The sequence below is a fragment of the Hippoglossus hippoglossus genome, chromosome 14 (genome assembly GCF_009819705.1).
Source record: "Hippoglossus hippoglossus isolate fHipHip1 chromosome 14, fHipHip1.pri, whole genome shotgun sequence".
Taxonomy (NCBI): domain Eukaryota; kingdom Metazoa; phylum Chordata; class Actinopteri; order Pleuronectiformes; family Pleuronectidae; genus Hippoglossus; species Hippoglossus hippoglossus.
Genome location: NC_047164.1, coordinates 9,758,544 through 9,782,849, shown reverse-complemented (window position 1 = coordinate 9,782,849; position 24,306 = coordinate 9,758,544). Strand labels below are relative to the sequence as shown.

Sequence of the window (24,306 nt, the reverse complement as noted above, 5' to 3'; positions counted from 1 at the left end):
GTGTGACATCCTCTGCCCTTAACCCTCAACAAGAGTAAGGAAAAACTATTAAAAAACCCTTTTAACAGGGTAAAAAGAAGGTAGAAACCTCAGAGAGAGACACATGTGAGGGATCCCTCTCCCAGGACGGACAGAAGTGCAATAGATGTCAAGTGTAAAGGAGAATATCATCAAGATAAAGGTTTTAGCCGCATTGATAAGGGTAAACATCTTGAAGCATAACTGAAGGTCAATGAATTGATGGATTATTGTCAGTAATGGTCAAGTATTAGCTGCATGGTGATTTGTAAAAAAAATAGCTAATATTATAGGGGCCATCCATTTCATGGTTCATTGTAAACAACAGCCACTGAAAATATAAGCCAGGAGTTTGATGTACCGTTCAACAAAAGCTAAAAAATACTTACATTTATCCTTGTCAAAGTCTTGAGATTAGACTGACAAAATTTAAAGGTGATCAGAGTAGTTCTTCAAAGTATGACGCGTATTCAATGCTCAGGCCCTCATTATGTCTATGAATCTGTAGTCTTAGTACATTGATGTGTCCTAACACTGCTACCATGTAACTGCACTGAGCCATTATTATGAAAGGGCGAGCTAAAGATAACTTCATCTAGGATTGACAAATCAGTCCTCAAACTGTGTTTTAAAAAACAATCTAAAGTGGCAATCAATAGAGAGCAGACCTCTGCCGAGGCCAAACTATCTCCTTAAATTCAGCTGCACCACATTTCACACACACATAGATATCAGTCCTCTGAATATGCCTGACTTTTTGTCATCAGGATCCATGAATTATACTCTGAGAAAACGGTGAAAATGCCTATCCCACAATGTTTAAGAAAGAAAATTAGAAATCCGTAATCAACCGAGTTCTTTCCTGACCTATACTGCATCCCTCCAAGTTTCGTGGAAAGTTCTTATTTTGTAATGTTGCTTACAAACAAAACAAATGGGTGGAAATATAACCCCTGTCTATTTGTTCTGTTTGGTCACATTAATAATTTGAGCCACATTTGAATGCCAGGGCCCTGGTTGGTGTTTGGGCTGCATGATGAAACATGATGTCAACTCCGGTGGGGGCCAACAGTGGCCCCCCCCAAAAAAGTGTTGGGCCACGGGACCTCCTGCAGCCAGGCCCCCTCACAGCACCACGTTATGAACTCGATATCGATACGAGCCAAGCTCACGGATATTTATTTTAATCTCACAGTTTATTGAATCTGGTGAAATGTTATGTTTCCACCGGGGCGCTGCTGCCATTGGCCCGGCCTTGCACCACGTGGTCGGGCAGTCACGCGCTTTCCAGGAACCCGTCAGGAAGAAGAAAAACAAAACAAACCCGATAGAGCTGCGGCAGCGTGTGGACTCCATTGAAAAGTGGGCCTTATTATCTCCGGCACGGGAGACTACACGAGGACCGACGCGGAGAGGGACGCCTGTGGGGGCGTCGTCGAGGTGAGTGGGGCCGTTTCTGTGCGGCGGGCAGGCGCTGCACCCCCCGGTGGAGTGGGCTTTTTCTCGCGGAGGATTAGCCGCGAAGCTAACGGCGGGTCAGTTGTTGTTGTGTATCGGGCTTCGGCTGGGTGGAGGAAGGGGGCGGACGGAGGCCATACTTGGCGTGTGTGAGCTGCGGGTGAAAGGGAAGCACAGCTCGGCAGTTCCGCGTTGAACCCGCACGGTCACGGCCGAAGTAAACACCGCAGATGTGTCCGCTTGGTCGTGCTTTTTGCAGCTTGTCGAGCTTTAGCGGAAAGAGTTTGTGAGCAGAAAGCGAACAGCTAGCCAACATGTCACAAACATTCCGGGGGCGTAACCTGCTACAATGTTAAACTCCGGCTGTGTAAGCTAATATATCCCCCTTTAAAAGAGTCTCATTATAAGTTGTGTCACATCTTTAACTCGGTTATAGTTGGTTAAAAGCTGCACTAATGCAAGAAGGTTGTCATCGACACTACTTTTAAACTATTGCAAATATCCTATAATATACTTTCTTACACATAAGGTGGATTCAGTATTGTTGCAGTACGTTAATAAAGTGTAGTAATGACCAGAAGAGCCTCGGTGGATCAGTGAAATGCAAAACACTGACTCCCGAGATCTCGGCAGGTACACGCCCCCCCCGACACTAAACAATGCTGCTGGAAAAAAACTCGACATTGCCAGAAATTTCCATGTGATCCGAGATAAATAGCACAGCCGAACGAAGCTCGCACTCCCACGCAGAACATCCCATAAACCATTATTTCTTTAGGATGATGCATTAGTTTGGATTTTCGCCTAAAACTCGATTTTATAAAATAAACATCATTGTTTTTTTTTCCTGTGTGGATACTAGCGACTCATTGATTGGCTGTAATTCTGTGTCGCATTCAGGTGTTGCAGAAAGTGTGAGATTTGACTTTATATCTCGTTCAGATATAGCTATGTAGGCCACGGGCATGTAGGCCTCCAACTTGTTTATCTTCTGCCTCAACCTAGATTGAAAAGGGCTGTTTATCATGCACCAGCCCCCTGCGATTGACAGCTGTGGCAGCCACCCAGACACACCTGGGGGCGGGACGTCGTGTGCGCTCGGCCAATCGAAAGGCGAGATTAGGTGGGTGTTGGCACTATGCGTTAGACTGAGGGTTTGTTTTGCTTTGCTGAGGATCTGTGCTGAGTGCAGAGGCTGGGTAAATGCTGGTGACATTTATGTATTTTTTGGTGTTTAGAATAAGCTGCACTTGCCTGTTGGATGCTGATCATTGTTGGGATGGAGATGTTTGTGCTGCTGCAGGATGTGCATGTGAATGAGGAAAGACAGGAATATGGTTTAATATGTTTTTCTGTGGATTATTATGTTCATATACCTTTTATCTATTTTAAATGCCTACCTCTGCTCCACATCATTCTGTACTTGTGTTAATTTGTTGGCTCTGTGGCTTTTTTTTGTATTGTTTTTGGAAACTGCAGCTTATTGTGCTTTTATCAGCAGTGTCTGTGCCAGAGCTGGTCATCCACAACAATGGCTTTTGAAACAGTGAGGGATAAAACAACAGTTGTTTACTAAAACCACATGTGCTGCTACCACTTAAAGTGCCATTTGGAATTTTATGGAAATTACCTGATCAAGATATCACACGTTTATTATTCGCTTGAAAATATCATCATTTGCCCAAACCTTAATGCACACCTTGACGGTGAACGTAAAATCAAGATGGGCTTCTTCATATTTTAGATTTGACCAATGTGTTTACCTGAATAGTAGCACTTGCTAATTGTTGTCTGAGCAAACCTTTCAAACCTTAATCTTGCTAAGCTTTTCACTAGAGCTGTAATGATAAGTCGCTCGAATGAAAACTAACTGGCAACAATTTTTATCAACGGATCTTACATCATATAAGACTCAATATTTTTCGGTTTGAACTGTTTGAGGTTCTTTGTGCTCTTAGACATTGTGTTGGACATTTTTCAGTTTCCAATGTTTGACAGTTTAATTGGAAAAAATAATGATTTGATTAATAGATAAAGATAATAATCAATGGTTGTCTCCCTACTGGTCATATGAAAGCGTTCTTGTTTCTGTATTGTTCGCAATCAATCAGATTAATTCACCTTTTGTCTTTGACCTGTTGTGCTGGTCTGATATTCGGGAACCCAATTTGGGTTCAGTTTCTTGCCTTAGCTGGTCATCAGTGGACGACCCACTCTGCCTCCTGACCGACAGCTATGACCTGTGTTAACAGGATAAGTTCAGGTGGAACTGATAACATTAATAACAATGGCTCATTCTCAGAAATGTCAATGCAGTGCAGCAGTTAACAATGATGATAGTTTCACTAGTGTTTGACGAGTCAAAAATTCGGTTGTAAAAAAACCCACTGTAATACCATAGTATATAAAGATGGACGACATGTTGGCTCCCAAAAAGTAAAGTCATAGTGACTTGATCTGCCTGTTGATACAACACAATATCAGAATAGCCATAAAAATAAATCTTAAAAAACACAAACCTTCAAGCAAAATTGATGGTGAGTGATCGTCCATATTCCACTTCGTGGTATTTGCTGATATTCTCCCACATGTAAACAGACTGACATATCTGGCCTATTATCTCTGCATGGATCAGGAGCTGACTGGTATCAGTAGGTAACCCATTCCAAATAAGACTCTGCTGATTGGCCTACTTGGATCCTGTCCAATGTTGTGAGGCAGCAATGTGAGCTGTTTGCATGATGGTGGAGCACAGGCACAGCTTCCTCTCTTTTTGTTTGGACAGGAACTGATGCAGAGAGGAGAAAAGTCGTCAGCTGTTCTAAATCTATAAATGTTTTGTTGTTTTTTATTTGTGGAACTGATTGTACGAGAAGATTCAAAGATAAAAGAGGCGAATGGTGTTTCCAAACATGTTTTTTCATTAATCTGTGTATATAGTAATACAGATAATTGTTACTATTATTACTGCTTAATTTATTGATTGATTTATCTTCTGTGAGAGTGACAGTTTGGTGCAGGCCACAGTAAAGTAATTAAATGCCTAAAATGTTCACTTATTGTGGCACGCTACCACAAAACCACATTTCATATTTGGCACTTATAACAAAAATGCTTGGGCATATTTACTTGATAACTGACAATCAGTTGTAAACTGAATGACTTTCAGACTTTAGTTTTCTTTCTGCCACTTAACTAATTGATAAATCTACTAATCCCGGCACCGTGAAGCACATCTTTATTTTTACGATAATGCTGTGACCCCAGCAGATGCTCTTTTCTGTTTGACGAGTCTATTGTGGGCATTGATGTCATTGAAACAGAAAGCCTTCCCTGTGTACAGCGATTGCATTGTGACCCCATATGTAAAAGTTTGTTGTCAGTGGATACTGGGAAGAACAAACCCCCCAGGGCATAAGGAGAGATTGCCTGTTCTGGATGTGAACTGCAGCAGTAAAGAATGATGTATCCAAAATGCATCATGTCAACATAATCAAAAGTCAATCAAATAACCGAGAGTGACGAGCCAGCGCTTTGTGCTCTTTTGAGATGTAAACCCTACGCTACCTCATCAGTTTATCTTTCTTTAGTGAACACTACTCTGTTTATAAGGGTGTCTTGTTTGTTGTAGCTTTATGATATATTATGTGGTGTCTGAAAAAGTTGCTACTGACTGTGAAAAATCTTGTGAAGTACAAAAACAGTTTGGAAACTCAGAATTTCGGTACATTCGTTAACATTTTTACCCTGACCATAGTTAAGATTCGTTTTGACCCTAAACGGAACTAAGTCCCAAAGAGCTAAAAAGAAAAGATCTAATCCTGGCACTCATCTTTGAACTAAGTGTGACCGAACCCTGATACAGAAACTCAGCTCAAATCTTTTGGGGCCTGTCAGGCCATAAATATCCGGTTCTACATCACAGCCTGTGTCAGCTACTGAGCGGTGAGTTGGATTATATTAAACTCTGCTACTGGAAAATATTCAGCGCAGCTTTGAGTGGAGAGGTGAGAATCACTGTGACTCTGTGTTTGTCAGTGTGAACACATGTAGGCTGTTTCTATTTCTCTCTGTGGAAGAAATGCTCTTGTTATTGTTGTTTGCAGGCCATATGTTATCTCATTCTGCTTCTGCTACCAGTGAAGTCAGACTCAGCTGCCCAGGACAGAAGTACACATTGAGATTTGATAATAATCACACTTTGTATTCTTAGGTGGGGCTTCTAAATTTATTTGTGGTCTTGTGTGTACATGCATATTTATATGCCCCGACTTGTGCTCTGGTATTCATGAAGGTGTTGCTTTTACAAACTCAGTTGTATGATTTCTGCACTCTGCCACTTCCTGTCTCTTTGCAAAGTGAGGAGATGCTTGAGGACAGATCTCAGGGGTGAGAGTTCATTTTGGTCGTTCAGCACCAAGTGAAAGTGATGTTGCCCTCTGAGCATCAGAGAGAAGTGTGTGTCAGCTGCTTGGGTTGTGTCATCATGCAGATTCTCATTTGTCTGCTATGCAAAAGCAGCGAAGGGACCGAACATCATCACATGTGAGACAATGACAAACAGAGAATGAAACAAGCGTGAGGCTAAAACTGGAGTTAAGGTCACATCCGATGAATGTTTGACTTAGAACAGATGTTATGAACGGAAATTCAGAGGCTGCTGAGTTTGGAAAAGTTTGTGCTCGGTGCTATGGTGGATGACTATTGGGACGGCTCAGCGGTGCGGGGATTAACACTGTTGCAAGAGGGTTCCAGGTTCAAATCGGCCAGGGTCTTTCTGGGTGGAGTTTGCATGTTCTGCATTTCTGCGGGTTGGCTTCCTCCCACAGTCAAAGATATGTAGATTGGGGTTAGATCAATTGGAGACTGAAGTGTTGTTAAACGCAGACTTATATTTACATGGTAAAGGGATTTAACGTGTGTCTAATGATTTTTGTCATTGTTGATAATGATTTATTATAAGAACTGGATACTGAACTCTACCTGTTGACCTGAATGAAAATACCTTGCCTAATGTATCACTTTTCTAGTCTTTGAGGAAAGGCTTATAAAATATATGGTAACACAAAACCATCGGCTGACTAAAGTCATAATTTCAGGAGTAAAAAATGTTTTAAATAATGTATGTTTATGTTAAAAAAAAAAAGAATTGCCTGCCGGGTGGATACTTGAACACTATGGAGGCAAGGTGTGGCTGTGGTGCAGTGTCATGCTCTCTTAACACATGCATGGTCGGGACCCTTTGTAATGATGACTCAGTTCATTCCAGGGATCTGATGAGTCAGATTCGGGGTTTATGACTTTCCTGTGATCTGATTCCCAAAAGTTGGGGTCGGGTTCTGCTCAATCACAGCTTGTATTTACGAGGTGACGTTCGACCAAGTGTTTTATAGTTGTTCCGAACGGTCACAGAGAAGGCAGAGAGAAAATCTGGCTGTAGATCCAGCACTGGAGATACAGACAAGAGGCCCAGCCTCACATCCAGCAGTTATCAGTAAACAGAGTGAAGCCTGAGGCAGCAGTTCAGCATTTTTGGAAGGACTGGGACTGTTTCCCATGATGTGTTCCTTCAAAGATACAGAATTTATTTATCTGCCAAAAAGGCCAGGCTGTTATTCTCGCTGACTTGGACTGGTACATGAAAAAATTAAAAAAACATACGATTCATTTGAATTAATGTCTCTTTAATATATATTCTATTATAAAATAACCTACCAGTTAGCATTAGCATCCGAGGTCCATAAATTCACTTTCAATTCACTCGTGAAGAGGAGGCAGTAATAATCAGTTATCTTCCCTGAGCCTCAGTGTTTGTTTAACAGACTAATTTAGTTTGTTTGTGCAGCGGCAGTGAGATAATATGAGCAGCAGAGATGGAGAGATGCTTCATTGCTGGCAGTGAATGGACATCTTTAATAAATACTATCAATATAAATATTGATAAAAGTATATTTCTCAACCTCTAAAATGTTGTTAGCCTGCTAGCTCCTGCAATTTACGCTTGCAGCCATGGCAACACTGTTTTCCTGTTTCCTTTAATTATGATGTAATAATTGAAAATACATGTTATTTTCTCCATTTAATGATGGAGAGTAAATTATAACTTTGTGACATAACCCAATTAATTAAAGTTACTAGAATTACTCCAAATGTGTTATAACTGCAAATTATGTGGACTAATATTTCTGATTTACGATCAAATGATAATTTATACAAGTCTTTTTAAAGTTTGCATCTGTTTTGTTGTAAGCATATATTTGATTTCTGTTGACATTTAAATATTCTTGATTTAAGCAGTGAAACTAATTATTATTTTAATGTTTTTTTGTTGTTGTGGAATTTGGTTTATAAAACGTTGACACATTTAAATTACTTTTTGTTTCCAGCAAACACTTTAAATTCTGTAATAATCTGTTAACCCTGAACATTAACATCTTAGGCAGGAACTAGTGATTTTTTCTTCTTAAAATAATTTGAAACCATTAATCCACGAATGGATTCAGTAGGTGATTTCACAGTCCTTGTTGTCATTTTCATGTTCCACTTCATAATTCTTGTCTTTTTCAAAATCAAATATGATATTATTGTGTAGCTCCTTTTGGGTTTGCACTCAGTTCAGCTCATACTGTTGCAGTTTGATGCAGAGTCCCAAACAAACTCTTGTGGTTAAGGTTTGTTTAACTGGTGGGTTATATCTTTGAGTGCTTCTCTTTTGATTCTAATTCTTCTGCTCTGTGCACGCTCTCTATTTTTTACCACAGACCTAAAGCACACAGAGAACCACAGCAGACCAGACCAGGTTGAGTCAAGTAACTGACGTCTTCTCCCCTATTCCCTTCCCCCCAGCCGTGTAGGCTGCATCCACCAGCAATCTGCGATTATCGCCCTCGGCGGTAATTTATTGTGCCGATCCGACAACCTCACACCACTGGGACTGGACAGGAGGCCCAGAGGTTACCCCCGCTGGAGCTCTAAGCTGTGTCTGGCAATGCCTCAGGTAAGAAGTGCGACAGAGGGAGGGAAATCAAACAGGGAGGCAAGGCCCCATTCTACTTATGGCTTGACAGCTTGGAAATGTGAACACTTGTGGAATCAACAGAAATGTCTGAAGCAGTTTGAAAAACCATGACAACCATACTCTGAATGATAACAAAATATGGACTTTTAGTTTTACAGTTACAGTTACAGAATTATAATATATCTTTATATATGAACTAAAATTAACTTAACTGATTCTATCAACACAACTTAAATGGAACTAAATCTGAAAATTCTGCGAATAACGCTTTTCAGTAACCACGCACAGACCAATGGTATCATAGATTTGAAATAGAGTTCAGTGGTGTTGAAGGAGGCGAGAGACTGACCCATAATCAGTGTGACCTCTGAGGATACTGCATCCAAACAGCTGCTGGGGGCAGATGTGCTAACAGGGAACGAGTAAGTGAATGAATTGCTGATCCTCTGGAAAAATATTCCTGAAACAATGCAATGCTGACTGGAAGTATTATTTTTTCTGTTGTCCTGTGTGGTGCTGGATTAAGAAACGTTACACAATCAGCCTCAAGAGGAGATGATTGTGGCGCCCTGAGTGTTCTTCATTTTCAAATGATGCTGTTTTCTTTCCCTTCTGCACATTCTTTATCACATTATCATTCATATTGTAAACTTCAGTGACAAAAGACAATTACATAGCAATATGTGGTGTGTAAAATTAAGAAATTCCGTAAGTTATTGTTGTAGCTGTTTTGTACTGACTCCTTGAGCTACTTTTTCGTATAGTTTTAAAGGAGACATGCACCTTTTTTTGTTTTTGTGAGGGTGATGCCTTGAATATTTATCTTAAATTTGCTGTTTTTCTTGTTGTGTTAAAGCCCAGCATCATTGGGATGGAGCCTCCCTTTGCAGACGCATTTCAAAACTACTCATTTGCTGACCAGGTCCTGACCAGCACTGATCTGCTCGCCACCAGCTCTGACCCAGATTTCATGTACGAAATGGTGAGTTACTGCACACACACACACACACACACACACACACACTCACACACTCACTCACACACACAGATACACAATCACTTTTCCTTTGAGCCTGATGTCTTTAAAAATCAGTCACGGCTGCTCACGCTCACGCAAATAGAATTTTTTCGAGTTTTCATTCAAATCAAACCTCTGAAAACTCGAAAAAATTCTATTTCCTCATGCATTGACTATTTTTATTTCTGATATTGGCTTTTACCAATCCAATGTTGGTAGTGCTATTCTTCAAAAATGATAAGTTGTGAAGATTCTTGGGAGGCATTGTATGAAGAAAAATGGTCGCAGTGAGATGATCCATGAAAGGCTGCAGACGACAGCCTCTTAATGTGGTTTGTGAGATTCAGTACACCTCCAGTGGGTCATCAAGGCAAACACCTTTGACCTTCCCATGTTGGGCAGTGGAAAAACACTTGAGTCATTACAGTTGCTCCCAGCTCAGCTCAGCATGGGTATCTCCAGCTGTTTAGAAAAATAGGTTACATGATACAGAGAACACAAGCATCACTGCTGCTTTTTCTGCTATAACACAATAGACCATCTTCACAGAAAAGTGCATGTAAATTGAAATGTCCAGTATCAATCCTCCTCTGCATCGCTTATATGTGAGTGGAGTGTTAAGAGATTTTTACATGATTTGTTCTCATCAGGATTTTCAGTCGTGTGTTATTCCCTCACATTTTCAGTGGTTTTCAGCCATAGTACTACTAAATGTGAGGGATGTGATTTAAATGTCATTGAAAAGCTGTAAATAAACATGTGCATGTGGTCAGCACAGGTGCCAGCGTGGCCTTTTAAATAGCGATCTGTATCTAATTGTTTGTCACCCATGTGACATTTGCCAGACTCGCAGGTGGGTGGCATGAGGCAGCTTTAAACAGACCGCTCACCTGTCACAGCTCGGTCTGTCAGCTGCAGGTGTCCACCTCAATTTCCTCCCTGCTCCAGACTAAACAACAGTGATTCACTGCCGAGCTCTCGGTTTGCATAGCAACACATTAATATGGAGGATGACCTGTCGTATCTCCAGTTAGTTTTCAGTGTGGACAGATATGGGTTAACGTAATAGCCTCTTAAACTGACTGAAAAAAAAATCCCTTGTAAAGACAAGAGGCAACAAAGGCTGTGTTTTCTGCAGAAATAACAATAATAATAATGATAATAATTATAAACCTTTATTTTACTGCACTTTTCGGCAGACAAATCCAACATAAATTCAAATTCTTCCTGTCAAATCCAGACCTTCTTCTCCAGGAAATGAAATGCAACTGGTTCATGTCTTAATTTATCCGTGCTTGACTCACCTCCATCTTTTCCTCTTCACTGCAGGACAGAGACATGACCCACAGGCAGAGCCCCTGTGGGGACAGCATGGTGGGTATCGGCGATGGAGGAAAGGAGGTGGAGGGCTGCGTTGATCAGCTCATGGGTTTGGCCGAGTGTGACACGGTCCACAGCACCCCGGCGTTCGAACAGTGGGACTCCTACTGGGAGGACCTCACCAGGTATGGGATCGTTTATTTACCGGCTTTAGCCTATTTTTTACATCCAGTTAAAAATAGCTGCAAGTAAATAAGATTTCGAATGACATCACTTGCGAATAGATTGTGATTTAACTAATATTCAGCGGTGACGATACAGGATGTTGGGTTAGAGATAGAAAAGAGTGTCAGCTGAGGGGAGAGTCTCTGAAGCCTAAACCTGAGGTAGAAGAGTGCTGGCTTTTGTGAGCTTCGGGGAATGTGCTGCTGACAAGGTTGATTGGCGTCACGTTTAAGAGGAACAGAGGGAAAGCATTGTATGTTTTGGGTGAGTCATTCTTTTACAACCTCGACTGACCAGACTAGTCCCACGCGGCTGTTTGCTAGCTCCAATTGTTTTATGGGAACTGTTTCTGGATCGCAATGAAAGGGAGACAGCTCAGTGTCTGTGTGAGTGTGTCAAAACTTCCTGATGTAGAGATAAGACCGTCTCTGAGCCCTTCGGTTGCCCCTGTGATCTATTTCTGTCTCGTGGTATGAAGAGGTTTGACTGCCTCCAGGTATCTGTCACTTTTTACAAAAGCAGAAAACAATAAACTGAACATTAACCAAAAAATATCACAGGAGTAAATACAATCATAAACATGTGCAAAACATGTGCTCGGGGGGGTGTGAACTGAGGTGCAGATGCATCGTTCAGACTCGAAAACAACAGCTTCAAATACTCTGTTACCATGAACGTACAAAGATGTGAAGGATCCAGAGAACTTAAATTGAGTTAACATGGATAATTAATGACAGCGATGTTAAACATTCAGTGTGTATTCGACCGTAAGCTATTTTTCAAGTGTTGTTGGCTGTTGTATGACCAGTGTTATGTATTGATGGTGTGATGATAATGAGGCTGAGAGACTCATTTGGACAGGGATCATTCTAGTTTTAAAACTAAGGTGGATTAGTGAGGATGTAGCCCAAGTCTCTGTTTGGTTCCTTTGTAACAATAAAACTCTGTCAAAGTATGTTTATGTCTAGGACTCCATGGGTAGAGACAGAGTCATTAAAGTTACAACAGATTATGTTTACATTTGGACCGAAAAAAAGGAAGCAATTACATTTAAAGGATATATAACTATAGAATAGCTGTTCACTGTTGATAGACCTGCGTCTCTCTGTGCTTACAGATACACACGGCTGGCCAGCTGTGACATCTGGGGGACCAAAGAGGTGGATTTCCTTGGATTGGATGACTTCTCCAGTCCCTACCAGGATGAGGAAGTGATCAGTCGAACACCGACACTGGCTCAACTCAACAGTGAGGATTCACTGCCCGTGTGTGAGGCCCTCTACCCCCCTGCTGATCTGACCCTGTCTTCCCCTCTGCCTCCGCTTCAACCATCCCAGTTTCCCTGTCATGGTAAGAGACCCCTGTTCCCCGGCAAAGGATCCGGCCCAGGAACTGCAAGGCCCTCCCCAAGTTCTTCATCCCGTCCTTCCCGCAGTTTTCTCCCAGACTTCCCTGAAAGTTCCAAAAAAGCCACCCGACCTGTCCCCTCCAGCACTGAGACTATGGCTAAGACCCAGAGCCAGCTCAGTCTCACCCAGAACCACGGCCAAGCTGAAAGCAAGACCCAGTGCAGAGGAGCCAAGATGGCAGCCCCCACTTCCCATGGCTCTGTCTTTGTGCGGAAGGCTAAAGTCCGTGTTAGCGCAGTGGATAAAGCTCAGCCCAACCTGCCCTCCAAGACTGATTTTGAGATGTCAGATGTGCCTCTACCTCTCTCCCAGCCCCAAGAAGAAGAAGCTTCCACTTCAGCTAGTGCCGCCTCAGTGGGATGTCCTGATGCAGCAGCCGGTAGCTCCAGCAGCCTGGCGAGCTTTGAGAAGGGTGCAGAGGGGACAGGGAGAAGAGAGATGCCTGTAGGTTGGACTGCCACTGTGCCTCAACTCGTGGAGACGAGTCAGGCCATGGAGGGCACCACCTCTGGGCTGGTGAGCATCGCCGACAGTGTGGCAGGTGCTAGCGGTGGCGTTCTGGTTGCAGAGGGGACGGAGAAGAGCAAGGAGGAGGAACACAACTACTCCCTGTTCCTGACCCGCAGCAGACTGGCCGGCAGAGCCCCCTCCCAGCTGGAGGAGGACGAGGAAGACGAGGATGAGGAAGAAGCGGATGAGGAGGAGGAGGAAGGCGACGGACTGGAGCTAGATGACGAAGACCATGATGAGGGTTTTGGCAGCGAGCATGAGCTTTCTGAGAATGAAGAGGAGGAGGAGGAAGAAGAGGAGGAGGAGGAGGAGGAGGAGGAGGAGGATGAAGATTACGAAGCAGACAAGGACGATGACATGAGTGACACCTTCTCTGAGCCAGGTAGCCCTCATCAAAGTACATCTGGTAAACAAATGTAACCAATTGCTGGGATGTTGTTCATTAACAAATACTTTTCTGTCTTCGTTTTACCATAATTTTCCCTACTTATCTTTCCTTTTCTCAAATTGCATCCGTCCCGCAACTTCTTCCAGGCTGTGACATGGAGCTGATGGATGACGTTAAAGGCCTGACAGCAGGAGTCTCCAGCCGGAAGAGAGGCAAGCGCCGCTACTTCTGGGAGTACAGCGAACAGCTCACCCCCTCAAAACAGGAACGCATGCTTAAGCCGTCTGAGTGGGACAGACACACGCTGCCTAGCAACCTGTACCAGAAGAACGGGCCTCTCCATGGTAAACATTCTCTCACACACACACACACACACATGCTCACATCATGTATATCTTAGTACAGTCTTTCAGTAGGAAGGTCGTTGTTTGCATTTTTTTAGAACAGCAGCCACAACTCGCCGTGTTTCCAAGCAAATCCCATATACATCAACTAACATTAAATTAATGCAGAATTAGAAATCCATTTAAAAACCTGCAGGTTCACTTAGAATAGAAATCATATTTTCATATACCGAGATGAGAATAAAATCCCCACCTTTTTGCCGTGTCATTGCTCTGCATTTATCTGTTGATGATGAGTCATTGTTGAAACAGTTTAAATGTGAAAACAATCTCTTATCACTCGTCATGCAGGAAAATACATGCTGAAGAAGTCACGTCGCACGGATGTGGAAGACCTGACTCCCAATCCACGTAAGTTGCTGCAGATCGGCACCGAGCTCCGCAAACTGAACAAGGTGATCAGCGACTTGACACCTGTGAGCGAGCTGCCGCTGACTGCACGACCCCGGTCCCGCAAGGAGAAGAACAAGCTGGCGTCCAGGTAAAACGTGCATACATGTAGTAGTAATATGTTATTTCGATCACTCTAGTTAAGGCTAGCTGAAGTCAGGATGCTGGTTGGAGAGCAGTGTGTCTTATTTCCCTGTGCCAATCATCTGTTGCATTTTGTAGAGCTTGTCGTCTTAAAAAGAAAGCCCAGTATGAAGCAAACAAGGTGAAGCTCTGGGGACTCAGCACAGAATATGGTATGTTACTGCATCTTTCACTTTTTCAACCTCTACATCCAATTTTCATAGTTTGTTTGTAAATTTCTTATCAAATGTTTTTTATTTCCCTTTCATAATATTTTTGTTGTTTTGCATAGTATCTGTTAAAGCTTTGTTACATTAAAAACGCAATCATTAATAACTATATTGTGATTTGTCAAAATATCAGATCTGCTGTGTTTTGAATCAGTAATTTCCGTTCATGAGTGTGTAATCTGTGCTCTGATGTTTCTCTTCCTGCAGATCGGCTGCTCTTCGTGATCAATACCATCAAGGAGGAGATAGTGGTGCGAGTGGAGGACTCTACTCCTCGTACAACCAACATGACTGACACCCTGGAGCGGCTCATCCAGGAGACACTTGGTGAGAATTAAAGAAGGGAACTAATGAGTCATTTAAATCCAACCAGTCACCAGAAACACGCATAGTGTAATTTGTGGATTAAGGATTAAATATGTACTTGAAATTATATTTAATTAAAACAAATAATGTCAGTGCCTAATTTGCAGACAACAACTTAGCTAATTGAAAAACAGACACCGGAAGCAGCAATGGGGTCACAGCAGCTGTGGCCCCATTGCTGCTTCCAGTGTCTGTTTTTCATATATATAACATATATCGTAATCACTATATAACAAAAAATAAATTTATCAAAGCAGCAACAGGCTGGGAAAAAAAGACTTAAAAAAACAGACAATAATAGACCACATACATTAATAAATCATAACTGCCTGTCTCTGTGTGCAGTGGCATCCCCAGTTGCCGGGCAGACGTCAGAATTTGTCAACAAGATCTTGGAGAACACCGGACGCGGAGATCCCACTGGCGGACTGGTCGGCCTGCGAGTTCCCACTTCCAAAATCTAGACAAACCGCCGTCCACTGAGAGGAGTGGGCTAAATATTACCACCGTGCTGTCCCATTGTAACTATGCTCCCCTCTGCATGCCCCTCCAACCCTGCGCACATACACATTGTTAGTCACACAAACACACATACAACTCCCTGTGTGTGTATGTATGTGTGCTTGTTTAAAGCCATGCACCTGTATGGCCTACACCGTAGCTTTCTGTCTCTGCAAACTGCATGCAGAGTCACTGTCTCCCAACCCATCGTGAGCATCTGTTGGGAAACGCGCCTCTAAAAGCAAAGGATGGTTTGGTGTATAGCTAACAGCACGTCCTAAATCCACTGGTGATTATTAGATGTGTTTAACATAGCATTGTGTTGGGGTGGATCTGTTGGAGGTCTGCTTCCAAGGCTGAGACAGACAGTCACCCGAGTGCAACTACTGGAATACTTTCACACAGTCTGTTTGAGATTGTTATGACGGAGGAACAACCGTTGAACATTGGACCCCATCAAAGATCGAAAAGGTTCCAGGTATCTTTTCCTAGAAGAGCCTCGCTTCACATGGCAACAAAATTGAACTGCGTGATGTGAACTCGACCCACTGAGTTAAAGCACTTTGATGGAAATGGCTCTGGATGCCAAGACAGCTGCAGAAAAAAAAAAGCAGCACGCTCGTTACAGGGTGGCAAGTTATATTTTGTATTGAAGGCCTAAATATGTTCATGCCATCCCCTGTTTGCCAATCAGCTCATTGAAATTAATGTTCCAAAAAAAAGTTGAATCTTAGGAATTAAGTGACATCCTGCTGGGGTGGAGTTTGTTGCAGGCAGGAGGAAGCTTAACGGCTCATTATCTGGACAGGAGGTTTTTTGACCATGTGGAGAGGAAGCGCATGTAGTTTGGTGCTTTTTGGCCTTGTGCTAGTTATAACTGGACTGAGTGAAACGGAGGCGTTTTGCCAGTATGGGAGTGGACTGTGAGGAAGATCATGGTGGTGATGAAGAAGACATTAGCAGTGATCCATCTCCTCGAAGAGTCATACACACGTGTACATAGAAGTGTCTCCCAGTGAAAAATGGCACCGGCTCCACTTTTTGTACAGTAGAGTTGACCAGGCTAACAGTTTGGTGTGTTCATACTAGTGTTTGATCAAAGTTCTATTCATTGTGCCTTGTTTATGTATGTGTGTGTGTGTGTTTCTGTAAGTCTGACTGAGTATGTGAGAGAGACTGAACGAGAAGAGGCGATTGCTCAGAACTCCCCGAGGTCCAGTCAAGGAGAGGACTACTTTACCCTGAGGGAGGATGTCAGTGAATGTTAGGAGGGGGACACCTGTGGGGTTATGGTGTATTTCAGTTGTTTAAAGATGTTCTGAATGTATATAAAACAAATGGAAGCTCTCGTTGCGGGATGCCACAGAGTCTGTGTATATAAGGAGGGCTCTGCAATAGATTACTTATGGTTTTTGGTACTTTGTCTTTTTTGGGGGGAGGGTCAGGGGCAGGGTTAACGGATATTTTTCGTTAAGAGTTACAAAAAATATTTGCACACTATATTTTGATTGTTTTTTGTACCAAAGACACATGCAACGAAACGGCGACCAGCCTGTTAAAGTAAGGTTTTGCACAGCTTACCTGACGCCGTATTGAATGTAAGAAATGTGGGAGGGTCAGGGAACTTCATAGAACTGTGAAATTAGCTTGGGTCCAATTCTGTACAGAAAAGGAACATTCATTTTTTTTTTCTAACATTTTTACCCCATCTGTGGGCTTCTCCAGAAAATTTGTTGCCTAAGCACTTCATTCCTGAACTGATTCCTCTCTCCACATGCTAATTGTGTTAATGGCTCTACCTAGGACAAGAACCAAGAGCACTAGTAGATAAGCTATGTTACATTTTATGATTGTTTGTTAAAATGTCACCAACAATAACCAAAATGTTATGTTTCTTTGTTACCTGTTCAAGAATCTGTTGTAGACGAGGTCTAGTTCATCAACAAAATAATAACTGAATTGTGTTTTGAAGTACTGTATATAAAAAAACATAAATGATATACCTTTCAAAGGTGAGATGCCACTTTTCATGACACCTGATTTAATTTCTAAGCATGACACATTTCTATAGCCCATCCTTGCATTAGAAACTTAGAGGAAAAACTGAAAAACCAAAAAAAAAAGGTTCTTGTTATATTTTTGTAATTTTAGCTGCCTGCTAGCTTTCCTGACAGTGCGGAACTATTTGTTTTGTCAGATTCTCCAAGTGGAGAGAGGGAGATGTGGAATACAGAGGATTGGATTTATTTAAAACACAACGCGCCAAGTAATGGTCTAGTTTAAAGTCTGGTCTATTAAGAGAATGAGGACAGGCTGTCTTTAGCGCAGACAGGGACACGTCCAGGAAACTCAGAGGACAGCAGTGTGGAGATGGGAGGGCAGTGTTGTCATAGATGCTATAACATAGACTGTATATAAAGATGGACAAAGTCTACACCTCCTCCTGCTGTACAAAAATGAAGCCAAAATACCCCGGGTATGGTTGCTGGCGTCTTTTGACATCCTGTACAAAGGTTCTGTTGATACACACGCTCAACCAAACGCATGTGAGTCTCAGCTGTCAACCAATGATATCTCACTGCTTGTTGTAACATCAAATAACTAATTAAAACCAAACTAACTCGAAAACTACCTAAAATGACAGAAAGCATCTGAGAGAAAAATGTATTTCCCATGCCCTTTTTAGCCCTTTTAGTCCATTTCCCATCCACTAACATGGTGGAGGCATAGTTAATATCCTGTACTGCAGCCAGCCACCAGGGGGGCGATCAAGAAGTTTTTGGCTTCACTTTTGGGGAGCCGTCCATCTTTATTTACTTTCTCTCTGTTGTAAGAACGACAAAGCCATTTCTGTCCCAGACTTCTCTGGATTCAACACTGCGTTGTTTTTTAGATTTTCACACGTATTCCCTCTTTAACCGTGAAGCTGGTTGAATTCAGCATCTTCCTGGTCGTGACATTACTTCCTCTGAGGTTGAACTGCTCAGTTTTTATATCTGCCTGGCCTCGCCTTCAGTCCCCAGCATACGTTTGCTCATCAAAACTCAAGTCACAAAAGTTTCCGGCCACAAAAAGGCAGCGTGTCCCAACCTTTAACAATGCATGACGCCTGTGTAATGCTTCCCTCCCCGTTGCCTGCTCAGAGGAAACTCTTGCCATTCCCAGGAAGTGCAATATTCAACCAGAGTTCAATATGTTTGAAAAATAAGTGCTTGATAAATTCAGGTTAGTGTGAAGTGAAGAGAGTTCTCCTTCACATAATGACGATGGCAATGCAGAGCTGTGGTCTTTCTGTACCATGTGAGTGAATAACAGGTAGTGCTACACACACATATATCTATATATATCTATATATATTTTTACTGTTATCCATTTTGTCTAAAAAGGGAGAAATGGTGCTTTTTCTGATACTAGAGAGACGAGTATCCATGATTCTTATTTGACTTCTTAGTCTAGTTGTAGCCTAATGACTTGCTCTCCCCTGCCGTCCATAGCTATTTTCTTAGTCGTGATTCATTTTTGTAAATAGACTATAAGTTAATATGTATCTTATAAATGTTAGATATATGTATAGAATACTATATCTTATATGTTTGAAAACAAAAGCACTTTGTCCAAAAAAGAAAAAAAAACAAAAAACAAAAAGAAAAGCATTTTTTTCTTCCATTTGCTGCTAAAAGGCCTGGTGTGAATGCTGCAAGTGTACTTGATGACCACTTGCTAGGATAGGTCTATTACCTGAATTGGCTAGGTCTATGTACTAGCAAGAGAAAGGAGTGCGGGTGTGGCCTGACGAGGGTTAGATCCAAATGTTTCTGGAGCCGTGTAATGATATGAGGTATCTTGTGAGAGCGTATCATTGCTTGGCTTTGAGAAGCCCAGTGTATCGATAGGATCGATCTACTTCCTGGTCAGGAGGGACTGTGAGGATTGTGTTTTTTGTGGTCTTAAAAAAAAAAAGAAAAAAAAAGAGGGTTTTGATTCCAGGGCCCCTACGTTGATCCTGATGCTGACCCCCTTGGTGTCATGATTCATTTTGCCTTCAGTAGAGGTTTCCTATGGAAAAACTGATTCTGCTTTGGCTTCCTCTTCAGGGTGATGTACAGTGTAGACACATTTCTCCAGAGAGCTATATTGTTATCATTTGTAAACTGATTTCTACTTGTGACTTAATGAGGAGGGGTTGAGCCTGGGGCGGGCAGGAAGAGCTCGTTTGAAAGTCGTTGTTCCTGGCCGCCTCTGGGGAAGTTACTATATCACTGTACTGTATGGCAAGCCAATTACAAATGAAGACTCAATCCGGACACTTATTGCCTTCTTAAATAACTTCAGAGACACACAAATAAAAACAATAAGACAGCAGACGTGTCAGTTACGGAGAGATGTGCCTGACGTTTCTGACATGTTCTGCTAATGTGCGGTAATCAACAACAACAACAACAACAAAACCATTCAGCCTGATTGGCTCAAAACAATCTTGATTAAAGTAGCAGACATGGTGAAATATGCCTGAAAAAACTACTCGTGCTTTGTTGCGTCCTTTTTGGACAATGTTCCGAGGCATTTTCTCAGCCGTAATTTTGCCCGAGTGTGGAAGGGGGTCAACAGTGGTTAAAGGGCCGCTGGCTGACACCGGCTGGCAAGAGCGGCGTGCACGTTTTGTAGGCGATCACAAGCCTTGTTCAAGCAAGAGTCCTCACAGGTTTTCACATTTAACGTGATAGGTGCAAGCTGTGCAACTTTACATTCAAACCAGGAGACTCTGTGGCATTTTAACAGTCAAGGAAATGAGTGAAAAAAAAAAAATCCACGCCAGTAAAATTATTCCTTCTTCTTTTGATTTTCTGATGAATCCTATTCAGTCAAATATTAAGCTAATTGAGTGTGTAACTTTGTGCTACTCTTGTCCAATAAAAGCTAAGTGGATCCATAAAGCTCTTCTTCAGCAAATCAGGGTAATATCGTTCTTCTATCTGACATACTGTAAGTGATGACATATACAAACCGAAAGAAAATATATTTATATTCCAATTATTGTCGCCATTCTTTACTCTGTACAAAATATTGTACGTGTGTGTGTGTGTGTGTGTGTGTTATGACTTATCAATGTCAATCAATATGGTGCAACGATCTTGACACAAACTGAAAAAAACGGCCAACAGACTTGTCACAAGAATTCACGTTCTCAACTCAAAAAACACAACCTGCGACGTTTTGCTCTCACGAAGGATCAGACTCTTGATTTCCAGATGTGATCCAGCTGTGGTTTGTCATGTGGTGCTGATTGTTTCTCTTTATCAAAGAAATGATCCAAGAACGAAATTGGCATCTGTGTTTAGATCCAACTCACATTTTCCATTTGATGATTGTCCGATAACTGTCATCAGAGCAGATTGATTCTGCAGATTGATGGCGTGATTTCCCTGTTGGACCAATCAGAAGAAGATTCACACTGATTTTTGCTCACAACCACAACAGACTGAGGATTTCTGTATTATTGATTTGTGTGATCGTTATTGTTAAACATACCATTTTCTGTTTTGTAAAAGCCAGACTCCTGGATTTAACATCACTGCACGGACACGATGAAGGATCTTTATTCCCTTTGACCAAGACACAAGATTTTCAAGATAACCCCCAAATCAAAACACATATTATATAGGTCAACATAAGATTACTATCATGAGTGTCAATATGTAATTTGGTTCAACTTTCAAGAATGATCTCCAGTGGAAATATTTGGTAATAATTAATTGGAATTCCAAGAATAACTTTTTGAATAAACGATAAATAATGAATGAATATTTATTTGGATTCAAAAATGAATAAAATTATTAAATGTAATTTGCTCTATAGAGCATTTAAGCTCTTTTGGTTTGGTTTTATAGCAGAAACTTCAAGGATTTGGTCTCACCGCCCTGCAACAAAAAACATATTGGAGCAAAAATTATAATTACCCCAAAAACTTGACGAAATGATGATATTTACTGGAGCAGCTCTTTCTGCATAACTGCTCCCAAACTACATTCAAATTCCGCATCTGTGAAATCAGTTATCCCACATATTCTCCTTACCTCCCGCAAGCTGTGATTTCAGGTCCCAGAGTCTGGCTTTGAGGGTTTAGATTTTTATTCCGATGCATTTCAACTGTGTTGTATCTTGTTCAAACCCTCGTTGCTTGTAAAAACACCTCATCTCCAGAGGCCGCGCGCTGACGAGCCTCTGTGTAAATTCGATGCATACAGAAATGTAAGATGCATTTGGAGTAATGTCTTTTGCATGATGATAACCTGCATAGAACTGAGAGAATCAAGGGACGTCCGGGGTTCTTGCAGATTAAGAAAAAACATGGCCAATTGCCAAAAAACTTCATATTCATTGTCACGAGGTTGTTGCATGACTTTTTGATCTCACTGTACTCTCAGTCGAATGATTGATTTCAAACTTGCTGCTATTGAATGAGCACAAAGAGATTTTTGGTTTAGATTGTCCACACACTCACCCCTGTTTTTCTTTTTTTCCATTGAGTTTTCTTCATATGAGAGTCAACAGACCATCACCTTGCACTTGGTTTTTACATGAACAAGAGAAAAAAAATATTTTGAATATGATGCCTGATGAACCAGGTGCCTTAATCAAATATATGAGAACACAAATCGGCACCTTCTGTCGGTCTGGAGGGGGTTTCCCTGCAGAAACAAAGGGGCTGGGTTTCCCAAATCCTAAACTTGAAGAAAAACGAAAACCTCACCAAATTTGTATAATAATCAGCCTTTAAATGCAGATAGAAGCTATTGTCTGCATAGAAAAACTAACCCTGCAAACATGTTCCCTTTTTGTAACCGAAGAAGAGCGTAAATGACAATGTGTTAAAGTAAATTTGTGTCGTTTTGGGAAACCTGGTTCTGTTTTTTTAACTCTTTCTCTGCCCACTACGCCACGTTCTTGTGTTTTCTGTATTGGCTGCTGCTGCTATCACCGCTGGTGTGTGTCCATGTAGAGAAGAGCAAACTTCCACTGTGTCTGAGGCAGAGGGAGACTCGGGCCTGATTTTTTAACTTGTCAATTACAATGACAAGTTCTTCTTGGGTGTCGAGGCGGAGCACTGTGCTGCTGCCTCTTGAGACCTTATCGAGAGAGAGGGGGGGGGGGGATAAAAACAAAAAACAAAAAAAAACAAACACACATGACCGAACTTTCCTTTTCTTAACTTTGCTATATTGAAGTGCCAGACCCTCCTTGAAGTCAGTGTTGGCACTGAGTCGCAGGATGCGAATAAAGCGACAAACTGAGCATGGAGGTAAACCGTGGTGCTAATCTGTCAGTGGCTGGGTGCTAACATGGCTGTGTTAAAAAGCTGTATTAGCCATATTATTCCTTCTGTTGTCTACTCTGGTCAGTCTTGTGTTTCTGACTGCTGCACTGCTGTACGCTGACATAGCGAGGTATAACTCTGCTGCTGCTTTGCTGTTGATGTAGACTAGTCTTCTTGTTGTCGGGATCCAGAAAGATCGTGAATGTTGTATCTTTATATATGGCCGCTGTCCTGCTCGTTTGTTTAAACCATTTTATTTTTGAATTGAGATTATAGTTTGATATTTATGCTCTGAGTCTGTCCAACGTTGCACGTTTGAATTTGTATTCCTAAATTATATTTTATTGCCTTTACCCCTGATCCCAGTGTTGATGCCATTTGTTTGATATTTATTTGTTCAGTCCTGTAAATTATAGTGTGAGGACACCGTTTGTTTGAACTAGACTTTATAGCTTTTCCACTGAAGTGGGCTTTTCCATGAGTCAGAGACTTTACATGAGACCCACAGACTCATATCACAGTCACAGTGAAACCTAAAATTCCATTTAATTACATACAACTCTGCGATTGTAACAATGCTGAAAGACAAATTGGTGAACAAAAAACTGAGAAGCAAGTCAAAGCAAATAGTTAAAAATAGAAATGTTGAAATTACATATTCAATTATAAAAAACACATCGTAATCACACATTAGATTAAAAGGCTGAAGGCAACACCAGATTAGTTCGCATACAAAACTTAATTGTAAGTCATCACACAATCTGGCTTCAGTTATTTCCATCTGTTCTTCCTTCCTGTCCTTCAGTATCCTATTATTTAAGTTTCCTCTGCGTTTTGTTCTGCCCTGACGCCAGTTAAAGGAAACACGATTTCTGCAGATTTACAGTTTCATTGTGACTGTTAGTAACTGACGTCTGTGAAGCTCATGAAGCGTTCTGTTATTTGAGGTTTTGATGCGATGACAGTTTCTGGCCCTGAACCAGGATCAGCAAACTGAAGCAGCCTTTGAGCTCAGGTCAGGGGTCGGCTCGCCTACGCTCTCTAACCTTGTTGGGGAAATTTGAGAAAAGATTTGCTCGTGACCGTGGGATCACGTTTTCTGGGGGAAACTTTACCACTGCGCCAGAGATGTTTCGCCCTTTCTGAGTTCTTTTTATTTTTTTGTTGGTTTCTTCAGAAGGGCTTTGGTCAGCAGTCGTCTCGTCAGGGAGTCCCTGAGATTATAGCCGGGGGTTACTCTAGGCTGGTGGGCAGAGACCCCTCATTCTCCTCTGCGATGAATGATGAGGAGAGGTTTGATTTCCTCTTCTGCAGACTAATCTTATTAAAGCATAACGACAACAACAACCCATCCTCGGTAATAAAAGCAAAAACCCTCTTTCTATATTTACACACTCATCATCCAACACTGCAATGATTTACATCTCCTTCCAGACTTTGCCAAACTGCATGGAGCGAGAGACATTTATCAAAAAAAAGATATTTGTCCTGAAACATTTGTTTCTGTTTTTTTTTTAATTTTATTTTTTATTTCACTTTTGATAAAAATGAGAGACAGGAAGACGTTTTTATAGGAAATCCACGCCAGTCCAAACATGTAGAGGATGTGGGAG

At 41.7% G+C, this 24,306-nt stretch overlaps 1 protein-coding gene across 3 annotated transcripts; it reads left to right on the top strand.

Moving 5' to 3' along the window:
• Window positions 1-995: 995 nt before the first annotated feature.
• Window positions 996-20,409, top strand: crebrf (creb3 regulatory factor). Of its 3 annotated transcripts, XM_034606578.1 has the most exons (11): window positions 996-1,458; window positions 8,238-8,473; window positions 8,828-8,916; window positions 9,351-9,476; window positions 10,842-11,017; window positions 12,175-13,382; window positions 13,511-13,708; window positions 14,060-14,249; window positions 14,381-14,454; window positions 14,719-14,838; window positions 15,223-20,409. In XM_034606578.1, exons 4-11 carry the CDS (start codon window positions 9,366-9,368, stop codon window positions 15,339-15,341), a joined length of 2,196 nt encoding a protein of 731 aa, XP_034462469.1. In that variant the 5' UTR covers window positions 996-1,458; window positions 8,238-8,473; window positions 8,828-8,916; window positions 9,351-9,365; the 3' UTR covers window positions 15,342-20,409. The 3 variants fall into 3 exon arrangements, with proteins under 3 accessions (XP_034462469.1, XP_034462467.1, XP_034462468.1); XM_034606576.1 differs by lacking the exon at window positions 8,828-8,916 and having other exon boundaries at window positions 998-1,458; XM_034606577.1 differs by lacking the exon at window positions 8,828-8,916 and having other exon boundaries at window positions 1,014-1,458; window positions 12,175-13,358.
• The last annotated feature ends 3,897 nt before the right edge of the window (window positions 20,410-24,306 follow it).

Bases quoted from the DNA above. Each gene is read 5' to 3' on its own strand.
- crebrf (XM_034606576.1), top strand. The intron at 11,018-12,174 runs GTATGGGATCGT...CTGTGCTTACAG, and splicing joins TACTGGGAGGACCTCACCAG to ATACACACGGCTGGCCAGCT. The intron at 14,455-14,718 runs GTATGTTACTGC...CTCTTCCTGCAG, and splicing joins GGGACTCAGCACAGAATATG to ATCGGCTGCTCTTCGTGATC.